Genomic DNA, 19,548 nt, shown 5'->3' with positions numbered 1-19,548 from the left:
CCATGTGAAATCTGCTAAGAATATCCACAATGTACTTCCCTTGTCCCAAGAAGAAATGCCCCTCCTCCTGCCACACCTCCAATCCCAGAAAATAATGCATCAAGCCGATATCCTTCATCTCAAACTCTGAAGTAAGATCTCTCTTGCAGCCCTCAATGAGTCTCTCTGCACCAGTGATGATCAAGTCATCAACATACAACACCAGAATGAGAGGCTCCTCACCCACCACAATGACGTATAGGTTCGGATCAGCCTCACTCTTTGTGAAACCCAATTGTTGCAAGTATGTATCAATCCTTGAGTACCAAGCTCTAGGAGCTTGCTTCAGGCCATAAAGTGCCTTTTTGAATCTGCATACATGGGATTCCTTCCCATGCACCTCAAAGCCCTGCGACTGCTCAATATAAACCTCCTCCTGAATGAAGCCATTGAGAAATGCAGTCTTCACATCCATCTGGTGGATCTTCCAACCCATCTCTGCTGCAATCGATATAATGGAGCGAATATATGTATACCGAGCTACGGGAGCGAAGGTCTCCTCATAGTCAACTCCCTCTACCTGTGAGAACCCTCTTGCCACAAATTGAGCCTTGAACTTCTCGATGCTGCGATCTGCAACATGCTTTATCTTGTAGAGCCACCTGGAAGTAACAACTGATTTACCTTTAGCCCTCGGCACTACCTCCCAAACATCGTTCTTCATAATAGAAGAATACTCCTCCATCATGGCCTCTCTCTAGATTTGCTGGCTAGTTGCCTCCTCATAATTAGAAGGCTCGGAGTCAACAATGCTTGTTACCAATGCCATGTAACTACAAAACCGCTCAGGTGGTTTACTCTCTCTAACTTGTCTCTTTGGGCCAACAATTGATGTGGTCTCGCGCAAGGTATCTTGAAGCCACTTAGGCTTCCTCTTCCTTGAGCATACTTCTCCCACCGGAGTGAAAGAATCCTCATCATCCTCAGAAGCCTGAACTTCAGAAGCCCTGCCAACTGATCTCATGCCTGAATCTGTGCCTGTAGATGCTGAAGTACCGTGCGAACTGTCCATTAGTGTACTACCCTATGAACTGCTTTGCGGATTGCCCTGCATGCTGCCTGAAGAACCACCCACCTGACTTTGAGAGCCATTGCTCACTGATGGACCTGACATTGTAATCGATGTACCTCTTGATCCCTGACCACTGGATCCCTGTGACTGACTCAGCTGCTCCCGAGGGTCTGGTGACTTTGGATACTTTTAACTCTGTGACCTCCTGAAAGCTCTCTCCTCCTTGAATTTTACATCTCGCTTGACAACCACTTTCCTCTGCGCAGGAATATAAATTCGATAAGCTTTCGAGGTCTTGCTATAACCCACAAAGATGCCTTTGTTTGCAGTGGGCTCTAGCTTGGTCCTGTTCTTCTTGGCAACAGACAGTACAGAATTGCTGGGGACTGCACAGTGCCTTTTGGGGGTCGATTTTGGGAGTTGATTTTGGGAGGTCAAAATCAGGCCAAACCATTTTTGGGTTTTTGTGGGTTTTGCCTGAGGAGCCTAGATATAAATTTGCAGAATTTTCTGAGCATCGAAGGTGGGGTTTTCAGCCATATCTTTGCAACATACAATTCAAAATTGCTGGGGACTGCGCAATGCAGCTGTTGGTCAGTTGATTGTAGCTCCTAGGCCATGTGCATTCCTTCCATATTTTGTACTCTTGCACCAGTTTATAATAAAATGGCTCAGCTGCTTCCGTATTTATGATAGTTATGGGCGTTTTCTAATTGTTTTGAAATTTCTGTGGTAAAAATTGTTATTTGCTTGCATATCATTGTTTTTCCTATTTTGGAACATTACATTCACAGTTTAGTCCCTATGGCCTAGAGGGATTTTTTTGCCTTAGAGGTCGAGAGGGAGGTGCGTGAGTCTTACCCAACGATGACTGTGGATGGGATCTCCTCTTCTGGGTTTAAGTTTAAGGACCACCTATTGAAGTGCAGTCCCATCCTTAACAATTCCTAGAGAAATTAGTAAAATATGTTTAGTAATATTTTGATGTGGTTTCCAACCAGAATTTTCTTATTGGTCTTATACCGCAAGCTGATCTATAGACAATAGTTCAGACCAATGTTGCACAAAGCGCGATCGGGATTTTAATCGGCGCCGGGAAAAAAGCGGAAAAAATCGACAAAAGCGGGAAAAAAGCGGAAAAAAGCGGGAAAAAAGCGTTTGGCACAAAAATATTCATTTTTTTTCATTTTTTTCATATCTAAACCATCTACAACATAAAATAAATACATTGACACATAAATATGATAAAAAAACTAATATATAAGATGTTTAATATCATTTCTAGCGCTAAAATCACACATAACATTGAATCATGTCCTGAATAGTAAGTCCTGAGTCCCAAGTCCAACTCAGCCTCAAAATATCAACAAAAAATATGATAATGTATCTCATCATGTCATAATGTCATATACAATAAAATGAAAGTCTAATCCTATTGATTTCCTCTGCCCCTCTTGCGAGAAAATGGCACAGCTTTCTCTTTCCCTCTAGATGTAGAAGCTGGTGCCTGTGCTGGTGGAAATGGCAGTGGAGTCTGACGTGCTCTAGAAGCTGAAGAACTAGTAGTAGCAGCTACAGGAGGCTGAGGTGGACGGAGACCACGTCCTCTACTGGTGGTAGTGGTAGCCCGGGTATCCCGGGTAGGCGGTGTCACCTCCTCCTCCTGCTCCTCCAACTCCTCCTCCTCCTGCTCCTGCTCCTGCTCCTGCTCCTGCTCCTCCTCCCCCTCCTCCTCCCCCTCATCCTGCACTAACCAATCCTCAGTGGGATCCATGAGAGGCCTCTCGGTCTCAACCCTCCATTCAGCAGTGGTGTCAATCCCATCCAATGAGATGGCTTCCGTATCAGGTGTCTTCTCTAGTTGTTTCACCCACAATCGAAGATTGTAGTAGACATAGACCATGTCATTAAGTCTATGGGACTCCAACCTGTACAAAGTTCATGAAATAATAAATTAATAATTAATAATTAATATTATAAAAAAAATATTGTTTAAAACTTTAATGAATTCAAAAATTTATTTGGAAATTTGCAATATTTTAAATGTTTAAGTGTTAACCTATTGCGCTTCTTGTTGTGTATTTTTTCAAATACACTTCAATTGCGCTCACATCCCAAGGAGCTGCATGTTTGGCTGAGGATGCGTACGGCAAGATTTTGCAAAAGGGGTACTCTGCCACCATACATCTTCCACCATGCGTCTACAACAAAATTACAAATAAAATTTTAAATAAACATAAGAAAAAAATGGAATTTGAAGAAACAATGAAATTTGAAACAAAGTTACAAAGTACATACTACAAACTAAAAAATACCTGGCATTTTAATCGTCCTATCAATGACAGCCATCTCAAAGCCAAATGTGCCACCTGACAACTTATATTGCTCAATTTGTCTAGAGATCTCCATACGTTCTTCTGGAGATCTCACCATCTTCTGGACACAGGTTAATAATCCTTCCACGACCTCAACATCAAAATTAAACCCACATGCATAAGAAAATGCAGGGTTTAGGAAAAGCCCAGCAGCATGAATGGGACGATGGAGTGTGTTGTTCCATCGCTCATCAATGACTTCCCATAGAAGGAGTTGTCTCTGAAACCCATCATCTCCCTTATCATCATAGTAGGACCGAATGGCTTCTTTGGCCCTGTCCATGGCTTCATACAAATAGCCCATTGCGGGCTTCTCACCATCAACCAACCGAAGAACCTTTACCAAAGGTTCTGTAACAGCGCACACCTCCTGCACTCCCGCCCAGAAGTCTTCCTGGTATGAAACTAGTCTGCAGACGGCCTCTCCTTCTGGTTTGCGGCTCATTGACGAAGCACGCCACTCCTCTGAAAGAAACATTCTCTTCAAATCCCACATAGAATTCAAGAGGGATTGAAGAGATATGAAACTCGTCGCAAACCGTGTAATGGCGGGGCGCACCAACTCTTTGTTGTTGGTGCATTTTCTCATCAAGCTAAGCACAGATGTGTGATTGTAAATAAATTTTGTGATGCTTTTTGATGAATCAACAACCTCTTTGACAAAGGGAATTTTCCCTATGTCCTCTAACATCAAATCAATACAATGGGCAGCACAAGGTGTCCAAAATAAAGCAGGATGCCTGTCCATAAGCATTCTACCAGCAGCAACATAATTTGCAGCATTGTCCGTTATGACTTGGACAACATTTTCTGCACCCACCTCCAAAATAAACACATCCAGCAAATCACATAAAGTTCTTGCATCTTTGATTTGATGAGTTGCATCAACAGATTTGATAAACATAGTCCCCTTGGGACAACTAACCAAGAAGTTTATAAGGGTTCTCCCCTTTTGGTCAGTCCAACCATCTGACATAACAGTGCATCCTGTTTGTGCCCATGATGCCCTAAAATCCTCCAATCTTTGGGTGCAGTCACGCTTTTCATCTTGAAGAAGCCGGCCTCTGAAATCATGAAGAGAAGGGATTTTGTACCCCGGGCCAACACTGGCAATAGCATCAATAGTAGGTTGGAAAAATGGATTATTCCTTATAATGCTGAAAGGAATATCACTCCAGAGGAGAAATTTTGTCATCAACTTGTCAGCTTGTTCTTTTTCAGTTCTTTTTAGCATTGAACCAATAGTTGGTTGTGAACCAGGTGTGGTTCGAGGAACAAAATATGATGATGCAGCTACCGGATTGACTGACGCTGCAGTAGAACCAGTGCCACTTGGCCCACTTCCTTCAACTGACCTTTTTAGTTGCCTTTTGAGTTCTTCTTTGGCCTCTCTAGTGTGCTCTAATTCTCCCAATGCTCTCATGGCTTTTTGGATAATTTCAGCATTTGTATTTAGACAGGGCCCCACATCATGTCCAGGGATTTGTGCAAGGTGGAACTTCAACCTGTACACCCCCCCGAATATTTCCTTTCCACACAACTTGCAATACAAGTTTTGTCTATCATTCGGAGTTTTAGGGTCACCATATTCCCAGAAAGGATCCAATTTCCTTGGCATGTTTGTTTTTGAATTTTGAATTTGCAAACCTATGGAAAAATAAGGATTAGGAAATAGGAATTTAGGATTACATAATACAAATTACAATTTAGCATTTACAAAATTACAAGTTAATTATTTCCAAAATCCCAATTTCTAAACCCAAGTTACCCAACCAAATGCCAATGGCAAATGCCAAAAAACAATGAAAATTCAAAAAAAATAAACAATGTTTAAAAAAAATGAGAAAATAAAAATAAAAAATTGGTTCTCATAGTCATAAAAAATTACCCATCCCAAATCAATGAAAAATTTCAAAAAATTCTTTAAAAACAATGAAAACCAAAGTTTTTACAGAAGCAAAACCAAAAAAAATTAATCTACATACCTCTTTTATGGACAAATTGGTGATCTTGGCTTGGATTCCTCCTAAAAACGCTTGGATTCGCTCCCAAATCCGACGGAAACCCTTCAGCTCCTCTCCCTCACCTCTTCTCCTCCTCCTCCGCGCGGACAGCACAATGAATAAAAAAAAAAATCGATTTTGCATATAAAAAGCCCGCTGCCCGCGCCTCTGCCGATTTTTTCATTATTTTCAAAAAATCGCGATTTTTTCAATAAAAATCGGTATAAAAAAAAGTGGCGATTTTTACGGATAAAAATCGCGATTTGATCGGGCAGAGGAAAAAATCGCGATTTTCCGATAAAATCGCGATTTTAACAACACTGGTTCAGACTTCCAAAGTACTAGCAATGAGATTATTCATAACATTTTTTTATCAGATCTGGAGCTACAGATGTTGGATGCCATATCAGTTATGATTCCAATAGTTAAGAGTCTGGTATGCTTGTGTTAAATAAATGAGAATCCAAATAGGTAAGACGGGTAATGTTGGCAAGTCTACTTTTCAAAGGGGCTTGGGGGTTTCAATCATGCAATAAAATACAATCCTAGGGATATACTAGGATTAATTTATCTTGACATTATCCACCATTATGCATTTTTCTTGTTTGCTTAAGAATATAAAATCTAGTAATGATCGTAATTTGAGATATTTTTAAAGGGTCATGTTTGAGTTGCACCTTAACTGTTTTGTTGTTATGCACATAAATGTGACATAGGTCCAAAATTCCATGGCAGATGCATTTTATTTCTTTCAAATGTTTAAATTAGGCCCCATTTAATGTTTCTGGTGGGTTGTTGAGTGTGCAAGGTCTTCGGAGCCCCATGTCATCTGACATGTCTAAAATGTTAAAAAAAGCTAGATGTATTGTTTTGATAGCATCTCTGCTTCTGCTATCAATATGTGCAGAGTTTCTGTAAATATAAATATTTGCCTTTGAATTTTGTTTTCTGTAATATTTGTGTGAAGCTTATCAAATAATTGTTTTGGATGTACAGACCAGTTGCCCTGTTCCAGTATTGTGTGTTGCAAGGAACGTTGCTTGTAATGTACGAGGTGGTTTTTTCAAGTGAGTAACACAGTTTTGATTGTGACATTCTAATGCATTTGGAACTCTTCAAACATATTTTGTCATCTGATATGGTGAATTCTCTTAGAATCTTGTTCTTGAGCAGGTCAGATGTTTAATATGATTTATTTTCATTTCTTTTGTGGCAGGGATTTTGATGAGGGTCTTTTGCAAAAGATGGCTGATGTATTTTATGAAGCTGATGTAAAAAGTCTTCCTCCCGCACCTGATGTCAGCAATTATTTGATTTCAGATGTAATCTATCTCTGGCCCATATTCTTTCCTTACTTGGCTTGCTTTTTTGAGCGTATTGTTTTGGTAAAGCTGTTTTAAGTTTAACTTCTGAATTGTTGAATTAAATGTGCCGTGATTCCCATCAGGATGATCTCAATGTGAATAGAGATCTACCTTTGCCAGAGGGCATGGCTGATTCGGAGGTGGAAAGGAAGCTTATCCCACAAGTATATTTTTGTACTCTTTCCTCTGTCAGTGTTAACTTGGAAAAATGATCGGCAAGTAAATAAGGGGTTTAGAAACACTATAAACAGGGTTGTTTTGCTGTGTTACAATTGTAAAATATGGGTTTTAGTTACAATGCTGAACACTTTTCTTTGCATCTTGCCTCTAGTTATGCTTATATTTTGAATACATATCTGCTCCTAGTGACAATCATCTGGACATTAATGTGCCTGTTCGAGTCAGATTCTTGTTATGCATTTTTGCTATATAGTAAAAGTATACTTCTTGTTGGATTTATTATAGGAATCGAATGCAGCTGTACAACCTGACACTACCTCTAATGGTGTAGACAATCAAGATATAAAAATGACAACACCTCCGGTTGATCAGATGCAACCAACTGTTGTACCTTCAACTAACAGTCAGGCACAACCTTCTCGTATGGATCCTGCAATTGAGCAGAATCAAGAATATTCTCAGGGGATTGCAGCAGTTAAACCTTTTGTTCCTCAAACTCATAATGCTATAGAATCTGGTGTGCAAGGTTCACCAAGTAGAGAAGAAGGTGAAGTCCATGATACTGAATTGGATCCGGATACAAGAAGGCGGCTTCTCATATTACAGCATGGCCAAGACACTGGGAAACATAATTCTGTTGATCCTCCTTTCCCAGTTAGGCCATTGAAAATTACATTGCCCCCAAATCAAGCTCCTGGTGGATGGCTTGGACCAGAGGAGGAGATGAGTCCTAGGCAAATTACAAGGCCATCTCAAGGACCTCCTCTTCAACCTGATTCTCTCTCTTTTGATAAGCAACGGCTCCCGCAACCTTCATATTATCATGGTGCAGAGAATTCTCTTGCCAATGATAGGTGTTTTGATGAATCTAAAAGGCGGTTACCTGAAGATGTGGGTAATTCACTTTTTATTCATTTCAATGCGTTGAGTAATAGATTGTTGATGATTTCTCTTGAGCGTACTTTTTGATGTGGTTGCTGCTTGAGTTTGTTTGTTCTGCAGGGATATTTTGGAGATGAAAAACTCAAAAACAATCACATGATTCCGGATTCATTTTCCCATTCAGGTATTTCTTTTTCTGGAAGAAAATATAAAATAGATACAAAGCTTTTCCAATGCAGCAGAAATCATATCACTTACCTTGTACATGTTCAGTCTCTATAGCTTTTTACTTGTATATTTTGTCCTCGTTGTTTTCATGGCATACACTTCCTGCATATAGGTTGTCTAACATGTACATTTATCTTTAATTCTCTCTAAGCATCATGTATGAGTTTGTTACAAGATGTTTTCCTTGTGTATGAACTCAGTAGACTTTTTGTCTTTATGCTTGATACAAGTTTTTGAAAGATTACAAGCCTTTGACAACAACTGTTTCTGGGATTATATATTGATTGGTTCAAGCTTCTACATTCCGGTTGTCCCTCATCTCCTGGAAATAACTGCTATGTATATTTGATGGGTCTGGATCAATGTTGCATGAAGCGGGGACACAGAAGAGTCATTTTCCAAAAATCTAGGAAGCAAAGCGTCTCGAAAGCGTCTACTATATGTATATATATTTATATTTTTTTGCATTTATATTCAAAACAAACATCCCAAATACCAAATTAGTTGTAGAAGACATGAAAACATGCATATTTTTACATAAATCAAGATAGATATGGCATCCAGTATCAACCATCTACAATCTAGATTTCTCTTCTCTTGTCTAGCCCTTGCCTCTACTTCAATTCTATAGGGATTTTAGTCAACATTGCCTAATTTTGATCAAACAACTTAATCCAAGCTTTATAATATGGTAGAGAAAGCTTAACATGCTTGATCAATGATTTTGACTTGATTGAAGGGTGCATAATTGCTAAGGCCATGACAAAGGAGTTCAACAATCAATAACACCAACACTGGGGTACATATAGGGCTTGTTGCTCCTGATTAAATGCCAATCACATGTCCTCATACATTATATAATCCAATGAAACCCCACAATCCCATTGATCCTGAAAACTGTTAAGTCTGCTGAATTTTGAACGGGATATGAAATTCTATTTTCTCCATATGAAGTCTAATGAGGTTGGAACCACTTTCAAACATCCCGAGTCATTTCATGGTAATGGTAAAAATTTAAGTAAAAGGATGGAAATGAAAGATAAAGGAGAATGTCACTTTTACTTTAAGAATTTAACATTACCATTAGGGAGCATCTAGGAAGCGTCTAGGGAGCATCAAGGGGCACCTTGGGAGTATTCAGAAAGTGAAGTTCCTCATAGAATAGTTTGAAATTTCCAAAAAAAAAAAAAGCCCCGCGGAACTGTCTACCTTCTCTCGGATCCGCGGTGGATACACGCTCGAACCTCCACAGATCCGCACCCGATCCTTTTCGGATCTGCGGATCGGGAAGTAGGAACCGCGGATTGGGTAGTAGGAGCTGTGGATCGGGCCCCCACAGATCCAATTTTGCAGGAATCGCCAAAAAAAGGAGGAACCGCAGATCCGATTTTCCGATCTGCGGTTCCGCCGAAGGATTGGTGGTGGATCCGTACCGGATGCGGATCTGCCTTTGGATCCTTGGGGGGGGATGGTTCCTGCAACACTGGTCTGGATGCTTAACATGCCAAGATTCCTTATTTGGTTGGGCAGGCTCCATAAAGTAGGATATTTGCGTTGATTCAACTTGCAAGTTTCATTCAAGACCAAAGTTGTCAGGCTCAGACTTGTCAAAGACTCCACAAACAAAAAAAACTCAAAACATGTTAAATTTTGTGCACAAAAAATATGCTGGTGTGTTTGCCGAGTATAAGGCGAGTTTTCCAGGTGAGTATCCAGCGTTTGGAAAACAGAAAAACTCAAAATATGATAAATTTTGTGCACAAAAATATACTGGTGTATCTACTGAGTCTGCCAAGTGCTGAGTTTGCGAGGCAGGTTGAGGCAAGTCTTGGTTGAGTTTGACCAAGACATATCCTCCCCGAGTCTCAGGAGTTGTGTACTGATTTCTTGTATTTTAAAATTTACAATGGATGTTCTTGATGCACTCCCTTGTATGCCACCTATTATGATTACATGCCCATTTCATTTCATTTCATTTCATTTCATTTCAAGAGTGCTCCTGCTGAACATAGATGTTAAAATAGCCGTACGTAGAATTGAAACCTGGGTTTGATTTCTTATCCATCAGTCCTAGGGTGGGCAAACACTCTAGGTGCTCATATTTCTAGATTGAAGATCATTTTTTGTGCAATTGTAGTGCTTAGAAGATCATAATAAAAGAGAGAAAAATTCTTTGAATTATTGGAGTTTTGATGGTTGCTCACTCTCACATGGGGTTGCCGTGATAACAAAGGATGCACAATAAATTTCGAATAGTGACAGAAACTTTGGACACGTATTGTTGATTGGAGTAGAGAAGTAAGGGTTCTGCTTGCCTAGGTGCAAAGGCTAGCAGAAGAACCCACAAGACAACCACTTTAGTAGAATATTAATTATTTAATTATTTCCTAAAGTTGGACTAGGGGAAAAAAAATTCCTAAGTTAACTTATGATCTAATCTTAACCTTTGATAACGATTAAATCTTAGTTGTTGAGAGGGAGATTAGGGTTGAGATTGAAATTATAAGAGGAAATAGTGCGAGTTGGTGGAAAGTCAGTTGAGCACAAGTAGTGTGTTAGATCAGCAAAAGGAAAAGACGAGGGTTTACCAGTTCGCTGTGGTTCAACGTCCAGGAAAGGGTCAGATTGAGTGAACGCTGAATTGCCTTAGCTCAGACCTCATTTGCGTAGTTCCAGTTCACATGTGTGCGTAGGAAGAAAAGCTCTGCGCTCGCACTTGCGAGTAGACATACAGATTTGCGTTGCCTTTTGGCAGATTGGGTGATCAGTGATAAAATCGATTTAGCTTGGAGGATTGATCAGTTGTTTTCCTGTGATAAAAGGGAAGTTTCCCTTGTTGTAAAATTCTGAAGAAAAACTGTTTTGCTGAACATGTGGAGTTTCCATGGGTTCTTTACGCTTCCCCTATTGTTGCCAACTTACTCATGGAAGTTTTTTACCAATGCTTTAGTCTCAGCTCAATTTCAACCCAAGCTTTGGAAAAGGTTTGTTGATGATACCTGTGTTGTCTGGGCCCATGGTCGTGAGAAGTTAGATTTGTTCCTTGTTCATCTTAATTTTCAATTTGACTCCATCAAATTCACAATGGAGGTTGAGGTAGATGGTAGCCTTCTGTTCCTTGATGTTCTCCTTTCTAGAATGGAAGATGGTTCCGTGTCTCACAAGGTGTTTCGCAAAAAGACTCACATGGAACAATATCTTCACGCCAATTCTCACCATTTCCCGGTGCAAAAATTCAGAGTTCTTAACATTCTTGCTACTCGTGCACTGAGGATCTCAGATAATAACCCCCTGGAAGATGAAAATTCCCATCTTCCGAAAGTTTTTGAAAATAATGGCTATAGTAAACATCAAGGTCTTGTAGCTTCTCAAAAAGCTTGTAAAGGTCTGAGGATTAGAAAAGCTCGTGATGAACAAGTTTCAAATGTTCTACTTCTGTCCATCTACGGGACCACTAGTAAGATTGCTTGTATTCTTAAAAAGAATATGTTTATGCTACATTCAATCCCCTTAATACTATTAGAAGTGCCCTTAGATCTGTTAAGGACCCTGGGAACCCCAAGGACATGAAAGGGGTTTACTCAATCCCCTGCTCATGTGGGATTCCCTATATTGGAGAAACTGGTCGATCCATTAATCTGAGAATTCAAGAACATGCAACAAACATTAACCACAATCGTTCCTGCTCCTCAACTATTGTTGAACATGCGGAGAAAACTAAGCACCATGTCTGCATTGAGGATTCCAGGGTCATTGTGATGATTGATCATTTCCACCATAGGAAGTTGAGAGAGGCCATTGAAATTGAGAAACATGTGAAAAATCTCATTAGGGATGATGGTTGGAAATTGAGTTTGAGTTGGATTTTTGCCCTCTCATTGTGATGATTGATTTTTTTTTAAACCACACACACACACACACACACACACATATATATATTCCTTTTCCTTATTCTTGTTTCTTTTTCTAAATAATCTTGTCTCATGCCTATATGGTGTTATATATATTTTGCTATTATAATTTTATTTAGTGTTCCAATAATATTATTTGTCAATTTTTTATTCCCCTTACTTTTTTTTTCACTCACTTATTTTAGTCTTTTATAGTAAATTTATAGTCTAGTTTATCCTCAAATAGTTCCTTTACCTAGTATTATTATTATTCTTTTTTATCTACATTATATGTTTTTTTTATTTTTTTTGATGTTTTTTTTCCTCCTTGACGTTTATCCTAAATTATTTTTTCTAATTTTATTGTTTAAAATAATATTATATAATAATAATTGATTCTTTGATGGGGGTGATTATGGCGAGGGCCAGTTGGCGGCGCATCGGATTGTGGAGTCGGAGGGGCCTCCACGTGCCACAGGATGGAATTGAAGGGTCGTTGGGACCCGTACCCCGCTCCTTGTGAGCAATACTAATGCAACACAGGAACAGGATGGTGGCCATTAGTAGGCGTTGGGCGATGAGGAGAGAGTGCTGGGAGAGGAAGAGTTGTGGGTTGTTTGCGTCTTGGCTCAGGCTGTGGCTTGGGGCAACATAATAGGGCGACAACATCAAATGTGGCTGGGAGAAGAATTGGCACCTGCAGAAAGCTTGGCCATGGGATCTGGGGGAAGAGTTCTCTGTCCGGCGTGAAAATGTATTTCGGTCTGGGGCTAAGGAGTGTGGGTGGGGAGCAGACACAAAGCTCTCCTCGGTTTGGCTCTATCTCTGGTTCGCGGAAGCTCCACTGGAGCATCAGTTTGTTGGGGAGAACGACTTCTGGTGCTAGCTCTGGAGCCGTTCGTACCAAGCGGACCCTGGGACCAATGGCGTGCCTCCCTACTTCCTTGCAGGCTGTGGTTACGGTGTTGGTGTTCGACACTTAGGGCTCTTTGGCTCTGGTACTATAAGTGGAATTTCATTTTGGTCTATTCAATTTAGAATTGTGTGGTGTGTTTCTCAGGGCAGATAACACTCTCCCCGTGGTGGTGCGACTGGTGGTGGTAGTGTGGCAGTTCCTATTTCCAACCCTATTGAAATATAAATGTGGTCTGACATGCGAGGGGAATAGGAGTTGCCTTGCATTTATATTTCCTTCAAAGTTGACTTTGGCATGTTAGCAGCAAGGCAACTCCTATTCCCCTCGCATGTCAGACGCATTTATATTTCAATAGGGTTGGAAATAGGAACTGCCGTGGTAGTGTTCGTTGTATGCCTCGACAACGAGGACGTGCTCGAAGGGGGGGTGTCGACCCATGGATGGATGAATGCCAGCAGCATGGAGAGCCCAGCTCAGACTCTGAGTCGATCGAGAGTTGCCATTCCGATGCGGACATAGCCATGTCCCTAGGTCGCTCCTCGGGCCACGTCGAAGCTTCGGTCACCTTGGAGTCCATCGCGGCCCAACTGAACAACATCCAACTCAACATGGAAACATTGAGGGAACAGAGGTATGATGACAGGAATGAATTGGTTGCTTATATCAATGACCTCCAACATATGTAGAATGAGATCCTGGACTCTGTGTGGCATTGCTTATATCAATGACCTCCAGCATATGCAGAATGAGATCTTGGACTCTGTTAGAAGGCCATCGACGACAACTCCGATGCACAAACAACCATCTCCGCGCCCTGGAGACTCGGGTGGAACACATAGACTATCACACACACGAGCGGGCTGCGTTCTTTACAGCTCCTGCATTTCCCCTAACAACCCTCCTTAATGTGTATTTTTGAGAGATGTATTTTTGCTCCTTTTGTGCTGGCAATAACCAATGACACCGACTGTCTTGGCTTCTCTTCAGGCTTCTTACTGTTCAGAGCAAGGCCCGTGCTAGCTCTTAAGCCTGTGACATTGTATCTTGTTGTAGTGGTGATGTATTTTGTTGACACTTATGCTATGATAATATAATGCATGTTTTTTGACCGACAAAAATAATAATAATAATTGATGCTAATATAATAAGAAAAATTATTATTTTTCCTTAATTTATTATATAATATAATAATATAATGATATATTATTAATTTAGTCAAAAGTTGTTGGTCTTTCCTACTTTTATCTATTATATTTCCCTATCTTTTGGTTCTTTCTATTTCTGACAATTAATTTCCTTAACCATCTTAATAGTTTCTTATATATTGACCAAAAATTCTTCCTAATGTTCGTTTTTATTAAAATAATTTATATATTTTTAACGACTAATTCTAGAACAAGATGCATCTGAGCTATTTAATCCTAATGATAGATCGATTTTTTCACCTTGGTCCTGAGGATGAACCTCATTAGAAGGTTCGAAACGTCGACCATCAAATATTATTGATGTGATTAATCCAAAAGTCAGTTGCAAAAATCGATATGGATCACAAAAGTCTGAGATCAAATATAAAAATAAAAGAGACACAGAGTTGCAAGTTTTCCTTGGAGATGGGTTTCTAGGGTATATCTTGTGTTCTATGTGTTGATGTGTTTGTCTTTTGATTTATTTTACACTGTGCATGTTAAGTTAGAAAACTCATGTATTTGTGATTTAAGTTTCTAGAACGCAGTTATTTGTATTTCTGGTTTTTACACTTAGAAAATTATGAATCAATTTACCGGGTTTTAAGGAAATCTAACATGGTATCAAAGCTTGGTTTTTGATTGAAGTCCAGTCACATATTTTATCTTCAAGAGCAAGTTCTGCAATTCAAAGGGAACGAGTTTATCAGATCGATTTGGTTGTTAGGGTTTCTGGGCAATGCACATTGTTTTTGACAGTGCAATTTGTATTCATTAGTTCGATTTGTCAAGATGGCATATCAGGGTCTTAGATTTGAAGACAGATTGGATGGTGTGTCCAACTTCTGTCCATGGTTTGAAAGGATAACAGTGGTGTTGGAGGAACAGGGGGTTTGGGATTTTGTTGATAATGTCCCATCTATGCTCACTGATCTTTAGCAGTTGGCTCAACATAATAATATGGATGCCAGGGCAACAAGGATTATCCTAGAAGGTGTCAAAGACCATATTATCCCTTACCTAATTGGGAAGAAGAAAGTCAAAGAAATGCAGACAACCATCATTGGTCTCTATCAGCGTTAGAGCGAGGTCAGAAAGTTGGGACTAAAGGACACACTTAGAAGCATTAAAATGTCCAAGTTAGATTCAACAGTGTCTTATCTCACCAAGTTTTCCAAAGTAAAGGAAGAGTTGATTGGTGTGGGTGAGACAATTCTAGATAGGGATTTGGTAAATTTTGCCCTATTAGGTTTTAGCAAGTCGTGGCAAGCCTTCACGGATGGGGTATGTGCTTGAGAAAAGTTTCTAGAATGGGAGTGTTTATGGGGTGACTGCGTCGAAGAGGAGATTTATAGACAAGATCATGCTGGATCTTGCGTTACGAGCGAGGAAGATGAAGAAAATTTTACTCTAACAGTAAGGGGGCCAAGTCCAAAGGTAAAAAGAGCAGTGGTGGTGATGAGCTGAGTTCTAAGGCCGAGAAGAAGAAAAAATATTTTAACAAGATCAAGTGATTTTCATGCCACTAGTTTGGGCATTATGCTACTAAATGCCTTAATAGGAATAAAGGGTCCAAGAAGGACCAAGTAGCGGCCTCTGCTAAGATAGTTGAGTTCTCTTCTCATTTTGAGGAGTTTTCATTCATTGCCTATATGGCAAGTCTAGTGGCTACCAGTTTATGGTTTGTGGACAACATTGTGTTCTGTCATATGAGGGGAAATAAGAAGTATTTCAACAAACTGTTAGTAAAGGACATGCAGTTTGACATTGAGATGTACGAGGGCTCAAGAAGAACCTCGTTTTAGTTTAAGCTTTGGAAGATAAGGCATATGAGGTGACCTTCAAACAAGGTCACATTTTTATAAAACCCCTTGACCCCATGGTGTCAAAGCAGATTGGAGTTAGGCACAAGAGCCTATATAGATTACAGTTTGAGACAGCTACAACATTCACTAGTAGAGGAGGCTGTGCTCAGGGAATGAGCTTGGGGAGTTATGGCATAAGTGCATGGGGCATCTGCACCATGGAGTGCTAAAGATTCTTAAGGAGATAGTGATAGGGCTGCCACAATGCAACATGGATCAACATGAGGTGTGCAAGGGTTGCACACTTGGCAAGTATGCCAAATCATCTTTTCCTAGTAGAGACAACAGGGCCAAGGGCATCTTGGACCTTGTTCATTCAAATGTGTGTGGTCCTTTCTCTATAGTATCCCTTAGTGGGTACAAGTATTATGTCACCTTCATAGATGATCATTCGAGGAAGACTTGGATATTCTTCATGAAAAAGAAGGATGAGGTCTTCTCGAAGTTTCTGGAGTTTAAGGCCTTGGTTGAGAACTAGATTGGTAGGAAAATCAAGGCGCTAAGGTCTAATAATGGTGGGGAGTACACCTCAAATGCATTTAAGGAGTTGTGTGCCAAGGAGGGCATCAGGAGGGAGTTGACCACACCATATAATCCTCAGCAGAATGGGGTGGCAGAGCTTAAAAAACAAGGCCATAGTTGGAGTGGCCAAAGCCATGTTGCATGACCAGGGGCTACCCAAGTTTCTTTGGGTTGAGGCATGTAATACAATAATTTTCTTGCAGAATCAGAGCCCACACAGAGTGTTGGGGCGAGTTACACTAGAGGAGGCATTTACAGGGAAGTGATTGTATGTGTCCAATTTTCACATATTCGGTAGCTTGTGTACTGCCATGTAGTGGAGGAGAAGAGGAAGAAGCTAGAGTCCACCGTAGAGAAGGGCATCTTTATAGGCTACAACGAGACATCCAAGGCGTACAAGGTGTATATTCTAGCACATAGGAAAATAATCGTCAAGAGAGATGTGAACTTTGAGGAGTATAGGGCTTTGAGAAAGTCCTTAGAACGTGATAGGGCTTTGAGAAAGTCCTTAGAATGTGAGTCCACTAATGTGCAGAAGGAGGAGTAACAGGCTCCCAAGAAGGAGGCTTTGTTAGCACCTCAAACCACAATTATGCATGGGCAAGATGAGGACGAGAAGGACACATAGTTGGAGGAGAGAGTGGAGTCTACTTAGGGAGAGACATCCAAACTGGGAGGGCAGCAAGATGGGTAGATTAATTGATCTAGGAAGCGCAGGAGCAAGTTGGTGCTCCAAGTACATTAGTTTGACCGAGCAGACAACCATAGAGGTTGATTGTGGCACTTATGGCAAAATTGTTAGATGCCGAACCTTCTAGTTATTAGGAGGCAACTTCTCAGCAAGTGTGGAGAGATGCCATGGTGGATTATGCCTCCATCACGACGAACGATATTTGGGAAGTGATGTTGATGCCAGAGGGCAAGGTTGTCGCTGGGTCTACAAGATCAACCATGGAGCTGATGGGAGTATTGAGAAGTACAAGGCAATATTCATGGCGAAGGGGTTCTCACAGGTAGAGGGGATTGACTATGACAAGACCATTTCCCCATTTGCTAGATATTTGTATGTACGGGAAGTGGTGTCGAGGCTAGAGGGGGAGGGTCTCGTTAGGTCTACAAGATCAAGCATGGAGCTGATGAGTGTATCGAAAAGTATAAGGCAAGATTTCTGGCAAAGGGGTTCTCGCAGGTAGAGGGGATTGACTATGATTAGACCTTTGCACCAGTTGCTAGATATTCACTTTTCAGGGCTGTTGTAGTTGAAATGGGGTGGCAGATCCACTCGATGGATGTGAAGACAAACCTTCCTCAATGGTGTTATTGAGGAGGGGATTTATATTGAGAAGCCGGAGGGATTTGAGACTTGTAGTAGAGAGACATGCATATGCAAACTCAAGAGAGCCTTGTACAAGCTCAAATAGGCTCCATGAACATGGTATGCTCGGATAGACAGTTACCTTCAGGGATTGGGCTTCACCAAGAGTGAAGTGGACCCCAACCTCTACTACATTGTTGTTGGAGGTGAGCCACTTATTCTGGTGCTATATGTGGACGATCTGATTTTGACAGGTGCAAATAAGCTCATCTAGGAGTGCAAGAGAGATCTTGCAGGCGAGTTTGAGATGAAGGATATGGGGTTGATGCACTATTTCCTTGGGTTGAAGGTTTGGCAAGGTGATGGGGAAATCTTCGTGGGATAGGGAAAGTACGCCCTGTAGATCCTTCGGAGATTCCACATGCAGGATTGCAGGCCCATGACCACACATCTAGTCACAAACTGGAGGAAGATGGATACATCCAGATCAGAGTGAGTAAATACCACATTTTACTGACAATTGATTGGGTCATTGATGTATTTGGTTAACACACAACCATACATGTTTTGTAGTCAACTCTTTGAGCCAGTTTTTGGTAGAGCCTACTAGAACATTGTTATGAATATAATAATAAATAATAAATAAATACTAATTAAATGATAATTAATAAAATAACCTTAATAAAAACATTAATTACGAAAAGGTAAGAGTCTTGTCTATTCAAGACTCTTGTGACTAGTCAATGCCTCTTTAGGCACACCATCAAGAGAGGTTGTATTCATCATTCATTCAATGAATAATAAAAAAATATTTATTTATTCTACAGTTGCATGTGTGTATCTGTAACGATGGTATTAGAGCATTTAAATCCTCCGGCCAAAAACCATTGCATAGGCTGGCTTGTTCCACTACATATGGTTGTTTGGTTCGTGTCCAACGTCGTAGTCCCTTCCCGCCATGTTATGTCCGCCCTCCTTGTTCCTGTCTTTTTGTCTACAATTTCCTTGTTCTGCTCCTGTCCCCACTGGTTGCGGTACTGTTCTGTCGCGTTTGAATCATCCTGTCGCCAAAACACTGTGTGTATACCTTTGTTCTGTCGTGTCTGATCCCAAGCCGATTCGCTGCCAAACACCATGACGTCACTGTGTTAGTAGACACAAGAATCACTCATAAGAGTCATGGTGCTAGATGACAAAAGAATAGATGGAGTTGGCAAATTTCATAAGGCTGAATTACAATTAAGCAATTATGAATTGGAGTCTAGTTTCTACACTGTACCCCTTAGAGGAGTGTCTGTTTTAGGAAACAATGGCTACAAGCATTGGGAACGTACTCTGCAAATCATTAGAAGCAAATTATTTAAGTTCAAATGGGCTGGTAGCAATGTTTTACGACTCCGACTCCGACTCCGACTCCGACTCCGACTCGGCCGAGGATCGACTTCGACTCCGACTCCGACTCGGTAATGACTCGGCCGACTCGATTTCAATGACTCGGTCGTTGTAAAAAATACATTAAATATTTATTTTTTTAGTAAAAAACATAATTTTAAATATTTTAAACATAATTTTAAAGATTTTCATTCATGTTTCCAAACACATAGTGGGTGAAGACAGTTTTGGAATTTATTGAAGGTGCTTGGCCCTTTCTTCTAGACCACATATGTATTATGAAGTATCTGTGGCTCCATTGAAGCTACCTGGAACTATAATCTTGAGCAGTCACATAAAATGCTTGAATCTCCATGTTCATTGCACATGCTAAGTATGAGT

The 19,548-nt window shown here is 40.5% G+C and overlaps 1 protein-coding gene across 4 annotated transcripts in view; it reads left to right on the top strand.

Annotated features, from left to right (window-relative positions):
• The window catches only part of LOC149255479 (RNA polymerase II C-terminal domain phosphatase-like 1), a 128,374-nt gene that overhangs the window by 20,042 nt on the left and 88,784 nt on the right, over positions 1-19,548 (top strand). For all 4 annotated transcript variants that reach the window (XM_089460491.1, XM_089460489.1, XM_089460492.1 and 1 more), the window contains 5 exons: positions 6,426-6,496; positions 6,646-6,751; positions 6,877-6,957; positions 7,259-7,864; positions 7,976-8,039. In XM_089460491.1, the coding sequence (XP_089316617.1) occupies positions 6,426-6,496; positions 6,646-6,751; positions 6,877-6,957; positions 7,259-7,864; positions 7,976-8,039 (928 nt within the window). The remainder of the gene's footprint in view (positions 1-6,425; positions 6,497-6,645; positions 6,752-6,876; positions 6,958-7,258; positions 7,865-7,975; positions 8,040-19,548) is intronic.

Source organism: Pinus tabuliformis, chromosome 7 (assembly GCF_031772625.1).
Source record: "Pinus tabuliformis cultivar Carrire ecotype Pingquan chromosome 7, CPIR1, whole genome shotgun sequence".
Taxonomy (NCBI): Eukaryota; Viridiplantae; Streptophyta; class Pinopsida; order Pinales; family Pinaceae; genus Pinus; species Pinus tabuliformis.
Note: the sequence above shows the minus strand (reverse complement) of the source record. Positions and strands in the feature narration are given on the sequence as shown.